Here is a 16,166-nt window from a genome sequence, read left to right as displayed (position 1 = left end):
GGGGATAAAGTGTGTGAGTACGAAGTTTCTTCACTTAAAGCTGCCATCTGCACGCTTTGCACCCAGATACGTTGGTCCATTCGCCATCCTCCGACGCCTTGGGAACCTGACCTATAGTTTGAAACTTCCACTTTCCATGAAGATTCATAACGCCTTTTTTGTGGCACTTTTAAAGCTGCTCATCCTTTCTAAATTTTCAAATAAGGAACCAGAACTAGCTTCCCTTGATGCTGAAGAAGATATCGCCTACACAGTGGAGGATATTCTAGACGTCAGAAAGAAAGGTAAAAGATGGTAGTACCTCATAGCTTGAAAAGACTACGGACCAGAGGAGAACTCCTGGGAGCCCTTGGATAACATCTTGGATAAGGATATGATCTGACTCTTCCATCAGGAGCACCCTCAGAAGCCGAAACCCCCTGGGAGGGGGCCCTTGGAAGGGAGGGTACTGTTGGCCCGTTGGTCGCAGACGGCTGCGCCCACAATTGCTCACCTTTCTCTTGCCTGCTTCAATTCATATTGGGAAGATGGCGGCCGCTGCTTCCCCTCACCGACACCTTCAACGTCTTCAGCCCGGCATTGGCGATTGTGTTCACCATCTTGCCGAGGATCCACCTAGGAGCGCGTACGCATGTGACTCCGTCTTTTATGTACGTCATGGCGGGAACCTCGGGGGCGTCCCCATCACATGATGTCATGAGCCTCTGGTATTTAAACTCGAACCACCATCCACAATACGAGTTAGCAAGGATTCTCCCTGCTTCTCTGACTCGCTACCAGATGCCATTCTGTTTCTTTACTTTGGACGACTTCGGGCCCTTGCTCCTCGAGGGCCTTACCTCGCTTCCACTCTTCATCCAGGAGGGACGGTCTACTATGGGACATCTAAGGTACCCGCTCCTCAGGGGCCTTGCCTCGTTCCCTTTTGCCCTTCGGGGCCAGACTGCCTACAACTACGGAAGCCTATGGTACTCGCTCTCTGGACCTTGCCTCGCTCCTGTCGACTCTCTGGAGTTCCTTTCCACAACAAGGATGCTCAAGACACCCACTCTTCAGGTTCTTACCTCGCTCCTGTCTACCCTTCGGGGTACTTCTCTACAACATGGATGCCTAGGGTACCCGCTCCTCGGGGACCTACTTCCGTCCTGAACCTCCGCTCCTCGAAGGTTCCCAACTACTCCGATTACCACCATCTCAGTGAGTACTGCTGCTCCTGTCTATCTCTGCTCTGTCTCATTTATAGATCCTGGGACCACCTACCACTGTGGAGTACAGCTAGGCTCTTCCTGCTGTCTGGATCAGATGAGACTACATCGCTGTATTGGCATCTAACAACTACAGAGAGAACACCTCTGCCAGAGACTCCTCTCTGGCAGGGATCAGTATCCATTCCCTGGGACTACCTTCATATTGCAGTATAATAAAGACTATTCTCTGTGTCCGCATCTACTCTGAGCTTGCCTATCATTGCAAGTCCCCACTCTGCCCTGTGGGAGGAGCCATCTCTTGCAACGACCAAGGGCCCACACTTTATCAAACAAAACCGTAAGAGATACAAAGTTTGTCGTCTCAAAAGCAGCAAGTGATAATGAAGACAGATTGCTCGGTATGAAGAATAATAGCAGAATCTTTCCCTCAGTTAGTTCTCACAGGAATTCATATTAAAACTGTAGGGGCCATGGCTTCCATCTTGTGTTGCTCAGGTCTACAGTCAGGTTCAGTTGCACACTCCTTTTTAGGGTGACAGGCTTATTCCTATAGAACATAGGCAAGGCCTGCATCTGTTTCCGATACTTTTTCAGACTCTAAATAGTTACAGTATTCAGATGTCTTTTCCTAGTACTGAATAATTTCCACTTCAATCCAGTCTACTCAATTAAATCTGTAAGATGGCTATTACCTGACCATCCATAGATGTGAAACCCCCCTCAAGAGAGAGAGGTTTGAGCATGCTACCATTTAAGTGAACTGCAGCAGAGAAAAAAAAGGAGGACAATGCAACTATGTAACTTGAGCTGCCAGCCCAGGAAATTGGAAAGATCATCAGAGCCTTTACTGTGAATGCACTTAAATGACCATTGAACAGATAAGTCACAGATTAAGGTAAAGGATTTGCATGTCACAGACGACTGAACTCCTAAATTATAGAACTATGACTGGGAATGGAATTTATGAGAGAAATGTACTGGAAAACAGTCCTAGGAAGCAAACAGATTTTCACCCTAACAAGGGGATTCAGACACATGAGTACTGAGTTCCCAAACAATAGGGGGATAGCCAGGCAGGATAGAGAGGTGTGGATATAGTCTCTCTATGTGGTCCTATCTGGGTCTTGTCCTTTTGGATGTGAGGTGACCCATACAGGGTCAGACAACAGCTAAAGCAAAAGCTAGGCTGAGAGAAGGTGACTTATACAGGCTGGGTAATAGCACATGACTGGCCATGAGCCTGGCGGAGCTAAAGTCTCTGAAAGCTGAGACTGTAGAGAGCCAGAATCACTGACCACTAAAGCAGCCATGAACCTAGTAAATCTGTAAACACAAGCCAGGGAAATCCTTCCTATCGAGGGGGGGGAACTGAAGGACAGTGGCAGGCCTGGGGAGTGGCCCCCCTTGAGCAAGGGGACCCCAGTGGCAGTCTGGGAGGTGGTCAGGTCCCCCAGGAGGATGTGGACCCCAGCAGCAGTCCAGGAGGCAGAGTCAGATCCCCCAGGAGGATGTGGACCCCAGCAGCAGTCCAGGAGGCAGAGTCAGATCCCCCAGAAGGGCATGGACCCCAGCAGCAGACTGGGAGGCACAGTCAGGTCCCCCAGGAGGGCATGGACCCCAGCAGCAGACCAGGAGGCAGAGTCAGATCCCCCAGAAGGGCATGGACCCCAGCAGCAGACCTGGATGCACAGTCAGCTCCCCCAGGAGGGCATGGACCCCAGCGGCCAACCAGAAGGCAGAGTCAGGTCCCCCGGGAGGGCATGGACCCCAGCAGCAGACCAGGAGGCAGAGCCAGCTCCCCCAGGAGGGCATGGACCCCAGCAGCTGTCCGGGAGGTGGAGACAGGTCTCCCAGGAGGGCATGAACTGCAACAACAGGCCGGGAGGTGGATTTATGTCCCCCAGGAGGGCGTGGACCTCATTGTTGCCACAGACCTATCAGCGGAGCAGAAGGAGACAATTTAGATACAGCGGACCCCCCAGGCCAATATTGCCACCAGTCCAGTTGCATTGGGATAAAGGGAGGAGGATAATATTAATACTTGAGTAAGCGGGAATGCAAGAGGTTCCTTCTATTCTATTTGGTGGTATACTGTGGGGACCAACAACCCCAAATTGCCAAATACTAAATGTTCTTGCTACCTTAAAGAAATATATATAGTTGTGTAGGCTGAGACTATTAACTGTGAGTAGATAAGTGTGCTGTTTGACATCCTATTAGCCATGTACATAGTCATATAGAAATGTATATGCTTGTATAGTCTAATAAACCTGTATATATTTGTACATACTGCCAGCCTTGTTCACAGTCCCATTTGTTTCCTGGGGTGAAGGGAGGGAAATCCCACCCACTAGCACTTTCTTCCCCAGGTGGAGGCACCAGGTGCCAAGAACATAAGGATTGATGGAGTCTGCCCTAGAGGGGTTCCGGCCAGGTCAGTCCCAGGACCCAGGGACTTCCCGCGAGGTAAGTGGTAAAGGGGGCATTACAGATGGATCTGAGATTTTCAGTGGTCTCCCAGTATGAATTACTGTTGGAGACTCCTAGATCTTTGTTCCCAGAGAACGGTATCCAAGGGTAGATGGGCAGACTAGATAGGCCATGTGTTTTTTCCTGCCATTATGTTTCTATGGGACCAATTTTCAAAGGATTTAGGATCCTAACTTTTGGTGTTAGGATCTTTTGCAAATTTTTTGAAAATTTGCTAGGGCTGGATTCTTAAATTTAGGATCCTAGTTTCAGTGGGCCCCTAAATTTAGAAGCTAAAAATATCGGTGTCTACATGGGCAGAGTTAGAGTAGGGATACAAAATTAAGGGTGTATCACTGATTTTCAGATCTAGGTTTAAGGTGTTATTAGTTTTATATACCGTCGTATTGGATGAGCCTTCACAATGGTTTACAATCATGGTAAGCAAGGAAATACATTAGATACAATAAATAGTAATAACAGCTAAAAACTATAAAAGAGAAAAAGAATCCTTAAATAGCTGTTAAGATTACATAAAAGTATAGAAAAATCCTAATGTAAAAGCATATAAGATATAAAATACATAAATCATCAAATTGCAATATTAACCTAATATGTTAAAAGCTAAAAAATAAAGATAGTCAAGTTTGCAGGTGGCTGTCATTCACTCTCTGAATATGCACGTTTAAAAAGCCATGTTTTAAGTTCTACTTTGAATTTCTTTTTGTCTTCTTGTAACCGTATTTGCGTGGGAAGGGTGTTCCAAAGCTTGGGGCCCACTATCGAAATTGCTCACTCCCTTACTTGGCAGAGTCGAGCCGATTTTATTGTTGGAATTGATAATAACCCCTTATTCGTTGACCTCAAATTTGTTTGTGGAATATGCAAACACAAGGAAGTATTGAGCCATTCCGTTCTTTGACCATAAATTAAGTTATGAACTATACATGCAGTTTTGTATTGTATTCTGTAGTTGACTGGTAACCAATGCAAAGAGATCTAGGCACCTCATTTAGGGTCCTAAATCTAGGCAAATGAATAGTGACCCTAAATTTAGGGGAATTTTTAGCTGAAAACTTAAGTTCAACAAAAAATAGGTGCCAAATTTAGGGGCGGATTTTAAGAGCCCTGCTCGCCTAAATCCGCCCAAAACCGGGCGGATTTAGGTGAGCAGGGCCCTGCGCGCCGGTAAGCCTATTTTACATAGGCCTACCGGCGCGCGCAGAGCCCCGGGACTCGCGTAAGTCCCGGGGTTTTCGGAGGGGGCGTGTCGGGGGGCGGGCCCAACCGCGCGGCGTTTTCGGGGCGTGTCGGAAGTGTTCCGGGGGCAGGCCCGGGGGCGTGGCTATGGCCCGGGGGCATGGCCGCGCCCTCCGGACCCGCCCCCAGATCGCGTCCCGGCGCGCTAGTGGCCCGCTGGCGCGCGGGGATTTAATTCTCCCTCCGGGAGGCATAAATCCCCCAACAAAGGTAAGGGGGGGTTTAGACAGGGCCGGGCGGGTGGGTTAGGTAGGGGAAGGGAGGGGAAGGTGAGGGGAGGGCAAAAGAAAGTTCCCTCCGAGGCCGCTCCGATTTCTGAGCGGCCTCGGAGGGAACGGGGGTAGGCTGCGCGGCTCGGCGCGCACCGGCTATACGAAATCGATAGCCTTGCTCGCGCCGATCCCGGATTTCAGCGGCTACGCGCGTATCTACTGAAATCCAGCGTACTTTTGTTTGCGCCTGGAGCGCCAACAAAAGTACGCCTATTCGCGGTTTTTGAAAATCTACCCCTTAGGGTCCTAACTTAGGGGTCTAAATTTAAGTACTCAGATTTTTTTTTTAATATTGGCCCTATGTTTCTATGTTTCTGCTGCTTCAAGCTCCTAATGAACCCATATACAGATAAAACCTTTAATCTATTTTTTCTCACAGAATTAGGGGATTTGAAATGTTTTTTAACCCTTGTTTTCTAGAGATAAATAGTTCTCAGTTAGAATTGTGCATTCGTTTGAAATAAATGGGTAAAATGCAATCAATGAGACCATTTTTGTTTCATTTGTGGTTTCTTGAAATGAACTGAGGATGCCTACAAATATAAACAAAAAATTGTGTTTTATTGGCAAAGGGTTTTTTTAATTATCTTCGTTGCTATAGTCACAGTGCTGTCACTGAAAGAGAGAGACACAAGTACTGCATTCTGTTTGTTCACTGAGACAAGGCAGTGGAGACAGAGAAGCAGTGAGCAGTAGTGATTTTTTTGTCTCTGACTCTGCACAGTTTACTGCGTATAATGCAGACTTGAGAGACAGAAAGGAAGAGCTGCCTTGCCAATTTCTTCTCTGTCTGACAGTTTTTTTGTATGTGCAAAAGGAGTTAGCAGCAATGCAAACACATACACTGTGTATGTGTCAGTGTATGAAAGAGAGACATTTTTGCACTCGCTGTGAATGATTAGCCATACAGCAGAAAACATCCAATCCTCTTCCCCTGCCATTCTTCTGCCTGCTGCTATTCCCTACACTCCCCTCTGCTTGCAGTGGGTATGATAGAATTGGAAGTGGTTACAGGGGTTTTTGATGTCACAATATAGTTTATTAATGTACTATACCACTCTAATACTGACAGTCTGAAAAGTTGACGCACTGTGCTTACTTCAGTGCTTAGCAAGCACTGCCAAGCAAAGTTAGCAGGCTTGCTAGTGGCACAAACTCTCTGCTGTCTGGCTATTCCTCACAGTGTGTGCAAAGATATCTCTGTGGTCACACGGGAGCAGCCATGGGTTGGGAAACAGCTGGGAGTACAAAAATGAGGCCCAACTTTGGCTGGTTCCAGACAAACAAAGCACTTTATTTACAGGCAAAAATAAAAATACAGCATAAAGGTCACTTACCTCAGCAGTTCCTCATGTTAACAAACAATCAAACATACATAATTCTAGCATGGGCTGGTTTCTTGCCTTCTCCTTGAGGCCTCTTCCACTCTTCCGGGCCCTGCCTTAATATGTTAGGCTGAAGGGAACCTCCTTGGGCCCAGAATCTATTGCTGGGTTGGGACTTAAGAAGGACCGGGCCAGATAGCTGTAGCTTGTTTCTTAAGGTATTCTGAGGGAGTTTCTTATATACTCCCTCACAGTCTTGTCTGGCATTTAGCCTTCAATGGATTATACCACAGCAAAAGTGCAGCACTCAAAATCAGGCATGCAGTCTTCCATGATTATTGCTTCTTAGGTAATGGAGGCAAAATTTGCAAAACCTGATTCAGAAGAAGAATCATGTCCTGGACTCACTGAAACACAGGATACTGAACAGCTAATGGCTGAAGAGAATTTGGGGTCTCTGGCAGTAGCATATTGGTTTCCAGTGAGGAGGTGCAGGAGGCAGATGATACTGACAAGGCTGAGATTATACCAAAGCAAAAGGAAAGACCAACTCCAAGCTTGAGCCACTAGTCTCTTACCAAATTGATGCTATATAGAAGCTATTTCAGGCCTCCTCCAGGAATTTTTTCTGGATTCTCCTTGCCTAGGGTTTTACATCAATTTGGTTGGTGTGCTTTGCTCTCATTTGGAGCCTTGGAGTGTTCTTGCCATTGTAGATGGCTGATTTGCAGCTCTCATGATGCTTTAGGATCTCCATGCAACTCTTTCTGCTGCTTTGACCCTCTATCAGTGGTTTGGGGTTTTTCCTGCCACTTTTGGTGCTTTGTTCTCCCTTCATGGTGCCTTGAGCTGTTCATGCCAGAGTTATTGCCATTTTACCCCTCTTGTGCTGCCTTGGAGGGGTTCATGCCACTCTTGTTAGTGCCTTTGGACCCTCTTTGGTGTATTCTGGCCACTCTTACTGCTGCTTTCCTCCTCCTATGGTCCCTTGGAGAACTTCTGCCTTTCCTGGCACCATTTTGCCCCTTTATGGTTCCTTGGGCTATTCATGCTATTTTTGGTGCCACGTTGACATAGCCTTGGTACATTGGAGTGCCCTTCACTCTTCTGATAATGTCTACCCACAAGTTTCATTAGAAATCATTACAAAAACCACAATTTGGGAGCCCAAAATAAGCTGCAATGCTTTCCCTATTGATTTCAGTATCAAACAAATGAAAGAAATGGTTTTTTTTCATTTGAAATAAAACCAAATAGAGATGTGAATCGTGTGATCGATCATCTTAACGATCGATTTCGGCTGGGGGGGGAGGGAATCGGATCGTCGCGGTTTTGTTTTTTTAAATATCGTGAAAATCGTAAATCGGGGGAGGGCGGGAAAACCGGCACACTAAAACATCCCTAAAACCCACCCCGACCCTTTAAAATAAATCCCCCACCCTCCCGAACCCCCCCAAAATGCCTTAAATTACCTGGGGTCCAGAGGGGGGGTTCCGGTGTGATCTTTTACTCTCGGGCCTCCGGTGCGTTGTAGAAATGGCGCCGGCGCCGGCACACTAAAACATCCCTAAAACCCACCCCGACCCTTTAAAATAAATCCCCCACCCTCCCGAACCCCTCCTCAAATGCCTTAAATTACCTGGGGTCCAGTGGGGGGGGGTCCCGGTGTGATCTTTTACTCTCGGGCCTCCAGTGTGTTGTAGAAATGGCGCCGGCGCTACCTTTGCCCTGTCATATGACAGGGCAAAGGTAGCGTCGGCCCCATTTTGTTTTTTGTCCCCTGACGTCAGGAGCGTAGGAGATCGCTCCCGGACCCCCGCTGGACCCCCAGGGACTTTTGGCCAGCTTGGGGGGGCCTCCTGACCCCCACAAGACTTGCCAAAAGTCCAGCGGGGGTCCGGGAGCGACCTCCTGCACTCGAATCGTTTTGCCGTACAAAATGGCGCCGGCCATACAGTGTATGGCCGGCGCCATTTTGTACGGCAAAACGACGTCAGGAGCGTAGGAGATCGCTCCCGGACCCCCGCTGGACCCCCAGGGACTTTTGGCCAGCTTGCGGGGGGGGGGGGGGGGGGTCAGGAGACCCCCCAAGCTGGCCAAAAGTCCCTGGGGGTCCAGCGGGGGTCCGGGAGCGATCTCCTAAGCTCCTGACGTCGGGGGACAAAAAACAAAATGGCGCTGGAGGCCCGAGAGTAAAAGATCACACCGGGACCCCCCCCACTGGACCCCAGGTAAATTAAGGCATTTGAGGGGGGGTTCGGGAGGGTGGGGGATTTATTTTAAAGGGTCGGGGTGGGTTTTAGGGTTGTTTTAGTGTGCCGGTTTTCCCGCCCTCCCCTTCCCTTCCCCCGATTTACGATTTTTGACGATAAATCGGGGGAATTCGTATTAAATATCGCCTCTAACAATTTTTGACGATTTAAAATATATCGGACGATATTTTAAATTGTCAAAAAACGATTCACATCCCTAAAACCAAATGACTGATTGTAACCAATGAAACATTTTCAAACCAAAATAAAATGTTAGCTTTTACACATCCCTTTTCTCAGTCATCTCTGGGTCATACCCTAGACCCAACTCTTCCTCATTACTCTCTATTACCTTCAATTGGCAATTTGAAAGTGCACATTCACCCTCTCATTCCATTGCATGGCACAGTGATTAAATCCATCAGTAAGTTACCAAGGCAATAGGCTTTATATGTACTTCTTCTAGAACATTGCCTAACATAATTATTTTTTGACATGGCACTATTATATACAGAGCCAGTGCAAGGGGATTAGGTGCCCTAGGCACCTTCAGCCTTGCACGCCCCCTCCCCCCCGTTGTGCCACCCCCAGCCCCGCCCCTGGTCACAGCCCCGAATCTAGGGGCAAGGACCACATGCTGCCACTCCCTCACTCCCCCACCCTTCCAAACCCCCGCAAAACTCATAAAATCACCTGGAGGTCCAGCGGGGGGCCTGGGAGCGATCTGCCGCTCCTGGGCCATCGGCTGCCAGTAACTAAAATGGCGGTGGTGGCCTTCAGTCCCTAACATGTGACAGGGGCTACCGGTGCCATTGGTTGGCCCCTGTCACATGGTAGGGGCTAAAGGCCACGGCGCCATTTTGGTTAGTGGCAGCCGAGGCCCCAGTAGTGGCAGACCACTCCAGGGCCCTCTGCTGGACTACCAGGGGTGCGTCAGCAGGGTGGCATGACGGGGGGGGGGGGGGGAGCACAGAATTTTGAAGGGGCACTTTTTGCCCTTTCAAAATTCTGCCACCTGAAGTGGCGGCGGCGCCCCCTAACTGTTAGCGCCCTAGGCACAGGCCTAGTTCGCCTAGTGCTTCTGCCGGCCCTGATTATATAGAGATGTACTTTCTTTGAAATAAAATTTCATTTTGAAAATTAAATGAAACAAATGCAAACAAAATTTCATTTGGTTTCATTTTAAAATAGAGTGAGATCCTCCCAAAACCGCTTACCCTATTTGGAGGTGTAAGCAGTAGGAATAATCCTTAGTTGCTTCTGTCTCGCTCGGTCTCTCTTTCCAAATGGCTCTGACAGACCTAGAGACTGGCACCATTTTGTTGTTTGAAAGTATACCTGTACCTCCTTACAGCAGGGCTGGCTGCCCCAAGGGGGCATCATCAGCAGCCCAAGGGGCATCATTAGCAGAGACAAAAAGTCATTGGGGCATAAACACACAAGGCTCTACCCCAGTGACTTTTTGGCCATTGCCCTAAATCGCATGTTCCTCCTTTCCTTACTGTCTGCAGAGAATAGGAAAGGGTGGGAGGGGAGGATGACGCTGGAGTGGATATCAGAACAAAGAATTCAGGTTTTGTCTGCATATTTCTAATTTGGGATCCCTTATTCTGTATTTGGTGAAGGTTTGTGTTCTGTATGTGTGATGGAGGTGAAAAATTCTGCTAGTTTGTAGGTTCTGTGTAAGGATCTGTAGCAGTCCAGCCTTTTCTGTTTTTCCACTAGAAGGTGTACTGGTGTTTTAGGGCCAGGTGGAATATTTGCAGTGTTGCCTTTTCATACAGGGCTGTTGCTGTTTGAGTTCTGGGAGTTTGTGCAGTTTTGGTATGGTAGGTTTGCTATATAGGCTCTGAGGGTTTTGTGTTACTTCAGGGTTTTGTGTTACTTCACAAAGTATCTGGTAATGGAGAGACTTTATGTCATTGTTACTTAACTGAGAACATAATTTAAATGTTTTTCCTATGGTGAGTAGTAAAGGGGAAAAAAATTCCAGTTCAGCCCAGCAAGCCATTTCAGAGATTACTTTCAACCAATGTAGTACAAAACAAAGTTTTTAATATTTAAAAAGTAAGATGTCCAATTAAGTGATTTTACAGGATTATTCTGGGAAAGATTATGGTGGGGACATAATGACTGTTGAGTTTAATTATCAGAGTCTTAGCAGAGGGCCTAGGGGGCTGAACATTTATTGGGGAGGGAGAACAAGGCTGAAGTACCTAGGAAAGTGGTTCCCAAACGTGTCCTGAGGGAGCCTCAGCAGCTCAGGTTTTCAGGATACCTCAATGAATAAGAAGGGTCGGGGCTGCCTGATGGCTCACAGACCCTGTGCTGATTTTACATTTCTGCAGCTATTGCTGCTGCCAACAGCATTACAGCCCGAGGAGCATAGGAGGGAGGGGAGAGAAAGAAAGGGGGAGAGGGGAAATGACTGCCACCGGGCAGGGATAAAGGGATAGTCGGAGAGGTTGATTTTAAGCAAAAATGCCCACGTGTGCGCGTATGTGGGCCGCACGCGAGCAACGTGGATTTTAAAAAGCTGCAAATTATGCGTATATGTACCCGGGCATATGTGAAAAATAAGGGGGCAGAAAAGGGGCAGGGCAAGGGTGTTCCAGAATGGGGCCAGCACTTTTGTGCATAACTCCATATTTTAAAACCGAAAAACGCAATGTGCATAGCCTAGATATCTGCATAACTTTACTGTTGCTCCTGATGAGGAGAAAGTCTGTAATGGATTAGGGGGTGTGTGAGCCCTTTGTGCTGTGGTGTAGTTGAGCCCCCGAGGCCTACCCCGGCAGTTGGCAAATGCGCCCTGTTGCAGGACAGTCTGGAGCTTCACCTTTACCAGCCGCCTCCCCCGCAGATTGAGCCCTTGGATTCTGGCCGCCGGCAGGACTTAGGAGAGTCCCTAGGGCAGAGACAGAGGAGACAGCAGGCTTACGGAAGTCAGAGGAGAGCCAAGGTTGGGGCAGGCAGAGAGCAAGAATCGTCGGGTCCAGGCAAGGGTCAGATCCAGGCAGCAGGCAGTTGTAGTCAGGTCCAGGCAGGAGGTCAAGATCCAGATGGCAGACAATCATGGTCAGGTCCGAGCAAGAGGCCTGAAGCAGCAAGTTGAGGGTGGACGAAGACACATAGGAGAAACTGAAGGAGACAACAAAGAAGACAACCTGGATGAGGCTGGACTGGAAGGCAAGTACGAGGCTGGAGAGACGAAACTGGAACCAGGAATGCAGGAGAAGCAACACACACTTGCACAGGATACAGGAGATGTATTGCTAAGGCAACTGAAGGGCGTTTGTGGCAACCTTAAATGGAAGCGGCATCTGACATCATTACTGGGCACCTGAGTCAGGATTTCCGCGTTGTCCCATTTAAGTGCCGGTGCATGCCATGTGTGGGCGCCTAAGGGGAGCCAGAGGAGCAGGGTGACGGCGGGGCCCAAGCCCCGTGTTGACGTGTGAGCCGCGCAGTGCAGTCTTGAAAGTAAGAGGCCGCATTCCAGCCGCAGGTAAGGTCTGACAGTGTCGGGGGTAAGTGAGGCTGGTCGCGGGAAGGCCCCGCAAGCCTCGCTTCATAACGTAGATCTCGAGTTTTAGGGCTTATAGGGACTGGGTGAAGGGTCCGGATGAACTGGGGGTATGCAGGATGAAGAACGAGAGAGGTCTGAAAGAGCTTGTTATTAACTGGACAAACTAATGGACTAATTGGAAAACTGGGAATGTGCCTCACGTGAGCATGTTTTATAATCCACTTACATGCGCGTGTAAAAGATGACATAGTACTATGGAAGACATGCATGCTAACTTTCCATGCGCAACCGCTTAAAATTAGGAGCATACTTACATGTGGTTGGTATGTTTTAAAACATCCGCCAAGTGCAGATAATATGATTTAAAATGCCAGCGTATATTTGCTCGTGTGCCGATATGCGCGTGTATGGGCGCACGCGTGCTCATTTTAAAATTACCATCACAGTATGGATTATTGCTGGAAGGAAGAATGGGGGGCAGAGAGAAAGAGAGGTCTGCTGCTATTCAGGGGATTGTGGGGGAGAGGGGTCTGCTGCTGCTGGTGGGCAGGAGTGGGGAAGGAGAGGGGGGCTTCTGTTGCTGAGCAGATGGTTGGAAGAGATGGCTGCTAGGCAGGCGTTGGGGATAGTTGGCTGCTTCTGGGTAGGGGATGAGGAGAAGAGGGGTGGAGGTTGCTACACAAGAAATGGATGGTAGAGAAGGGGATGCTGCTGGGAAAGGACTGGGTGGGAGAGAGAAGGGATGCTCCTGGACAAGGAATGGAGGGGGGGAGAAAGACCAGGATGCAGGACAAAGAGTGGGGGAGGGATGAAAGAGGGATGCAGGACATAGTGGGGGGAAAGAAGGAGGGGAACCCAAGCCAAATGGGGGGTGAAAGGGGGGAGGCTAGGCAAGGACTGAGAGAGAGAGAGAGAGAGAGAGAGAGGGATGCAGGGAATGGAGTGGAGTGAGAAAGAGAAGGATGAAGGCACAGAGTGGATTGGAGAAGAAGGGGATGGAGTGGGGAGGAGAAGGGGGGATGCTGGCTAGGGTGGAAGAGAGCGTGGGTGCTTTGCTGGAGTTGCCGCCATCAGAGTGCAGCTGTGCCTTTGCCGTCAAAGGAGACACCGCTGTGCTGGAGCAGCCACTATTAAGTCAGGGGGAGAGCGGCATAATTCTAATTAACTGCCCCAGGCACAGAAAAGGCTGGTCCCGGCACTGCCCTACAGAAGTACTTCCACACAATAACATGGTGTCGGCTTCAGGACCCGCTGCCACCATTTTGAAATGGAAACCCTCACCTATCCCCGGTCTAAGTATGATTGATCTGATACTATATTATTGATATTCTTTATGCCTGTTGCTACATGTTTGCTGTCACTTTATGATTGTAATCTATGCTCATTGTAAGCCTTTCATTTTGATTGCCTCAATGATTGCGACGACTTCTATTTTCCGAGCGATTAATTTTTTTCCCCCCGCAGCGCTGCAATAAGAGACATCTACCCTGTCCAACCGATCCTCATGCGCAGTTAAGCGAGTCTGAACATTAGCTAGCGATGTAGTATAAGCTTCTGCCTGGTCTCGGAGTTCACCCACTGAAGTCTGGATTTTTATAAGCTGTTCAGGAACTGCAGCCGAAACTTCTTTCTTACAACTGCTCTTACAACAAAAGTTCAGAAAGGCCCTCAGCCAACAGGCCTGCTTCTGGCGCCATTTTCTCCTCCACGTTAGTGGGCTTATCCGCTCCCAATCGCTTCGATCTACTTGCCATTTCAGCAGATGTTTTTACTACAAAATGGTAGGGATTTGAATCGTTTTTGAATGATTAAAATTATCGTCAGATAATTTTAAAATCGTCCAAAATCGTTAGAGTGCACGATACAATACAAATGCCCCCGATTTATCGTCAGGGGCATTTGTATTGTATTGTTAAATAGGGCACGAGAATTATTTGGGGGAGGGCGGGAAAACCGGCACACCAAAAAACCCCTAAACCCACCCCGACCCTTTAAAACCAATTCCTTACCCTCCCCCACCCTCCCGAACCCCTCCAAAATGTTAAGTTACCTGGTGGTCCAGTGGGGGGGGGGGGGGGGTCCCGGCGCGATCTCCCGCTCTCGGGCCATCGGCGCCATTTTGGCTGCCACTAATTAAAATGGCGCCGATGGCCCGATAAAAAAAAAACCCACCCGACCCTTTAAATCGACCCCCCACCCTCCCGACCCTTTTTTTTTAAGTGAGGCCCGCGCCGCTAAAAAAAAACAACCCACCCGACCCTTTAAATCGACCCCCCCCCAAAACCTTTTAAAATTACCTGGTGGTCTAGGGGGGGCCTCGGGGAGAGATCCAGGGGGGCCTCGGGAAGAGATTTCCCGTTCCCAGGCATCAGCTGTTCTAAAAATAAAATGGCGCCGATGCATCTTTGTAGTTTGTGACAAAAACGCAACGATGATGGTAAAAAATATTATTTTTACCGCTGAATCCTAGGGAGCTGAGCTTCGGAGCGATTGCTCAGAGTGACGTAATCGCCCCCCCCCCCCCCCCCCCCTCCCCTCTCCAACTCTATTTCATTTTAAACAGACAAAATGAAAACAGCGAAATGAAAAAAAAAAAAGAATAAAGAAAATAATGAATAAAAAAAATGTTCAGTGCACAGAAATTGACAACTTTCTTTCAAAACCTTTTTAACATGTTCATACTCCCAAAGGCAATGCATCACAGTACTCGTTTCCAATTGACTGCGGACACAGCTTTGTTTCAATAAAATCTATTTTAAATCCACTCAATGATTCATAAACCTCTTATGTATTAATTAAAATTACAAATCCTTTAAGTCAATAATTCACCCATCTGAGCCAAATCCAGTTATATTTGTATGAATATCTTTTGCTTTAATATTTTGTTCTAGCATATTTGTCCATGAGTTTTCTGTAGTTTTTCTGTTCCATCTGTCTAAAACAAACTTGTATATATGCATAAAACAGATTATTTGCTTTTGACGTCTATATGACTCAAGTAATGAAAGTTTGTGTCTTTCATTTCTAAGAGAAAACTTGATTTAAGACCTTACACAAAATATCAATACTGGAAATAAGAAAACAAGTCTGTTAGGAAGATTATATTTATCTTTTAGTTATTCAAAGGATAAGATTATTGTTCTCTATAAATTTTCTACTATATATCACCAGCTTTCCTAATACCCAGCTGCTTCCATCTCTTAAACATTTAGTAGATTCTTTATGGCTCATATTTAGAGATTAACCCTAATGGCAAAAAACAAAACAAAAGGTGAAACTTGATTTGACACTTCTTGAAGATGTCTAATTTCCTTCAATTTTTTTTTCAGAATTAGTAATAATAGGACCTGCTTTATGTCCAGATCGAAAACCTTAGCATAGCACTTCTTATACCGTTGTTTACTAGGCCCTAATATTCATCTTGGAAGAATGTACAGTATTCCAACAGCCGTGTTATTAGAGACATCACTGACCTGCACATTGGAGTCTGTCTACCGTGTTGGGGTCCCAAGTCTGGGAAAGGTAAGACAGGTAGCGCTTGGCGGAGTATCCAGGTCGGATCTGTCGCTGGCGGCAGCCATCTTGTTCACGCAGAATATGGAGGTATGGCTGCCATTGCAATGCACGCTGATCTTTCTAGAGGAGGAGAATATGTAACTGTGTCAGCTGGATTCAGTGACCTCAGTTAGAGCAGCAGAAATTCCATTTAAAAATCAACTCACTCCCAACGTTTGGTAGGTTAACATTTTTTCTCTAGGTGTATGGTGCTATGATATAGTATGATATATGCCCATTAGGGACACAATCATTTTTTTCTAATACATTTTGGGAGCAACTTTCAGTAAAGCAGA

The 16,166-nt window shown here is 47.5% G+C and overlaps 1 protein-coding gene across 5 annotated transcripts in view; it reads right to left on the bottom strand.

Moving 5' to 3' along the window:
- The window catches only part of KIAA2012 (KIAA2012 ortholog), a 389,440-nt gene that overhangs the window by 318,584 nt on the left and 54,690 nt on the right, over nucleotides 1-16,166 (bottom strand). For all 5 annotated transcript variants that reach the window (XM_029606277.1, XM_029606281.1, XM_029606279.1 and 2 more), the window contains exon 3: nucleotides 15,789-15,951. In XM_029606277.1, the coding sequence (XP_029462137.1) occupies nucleotides 15,789-15,951 (163 nt within the window). The remainder of the gene's footprint in view (nucleotides 1-15,788; nucleotides 15,952-16,166) is intronic.

Source organism: Rhinatrema bivittatum, chromosome 6, assembly GCF_901001135.1.
Source record: "Rhinatrema bivittatum chromosome 6, aRhiBiv1.1, whole genome shotgun sequence".
NCBI classification, from domain to species: Eukaryota; Metazoa; Chordata; class Amphibia; order Gymnophiona; family Rhinatrematidae; genus Rhinatrema; species Rhinatrema bivittatum.
Note: the sequence above shows the minus strand (reverse complement) of the source record. Positions and strands in the feature narration are given on the sequence as shown.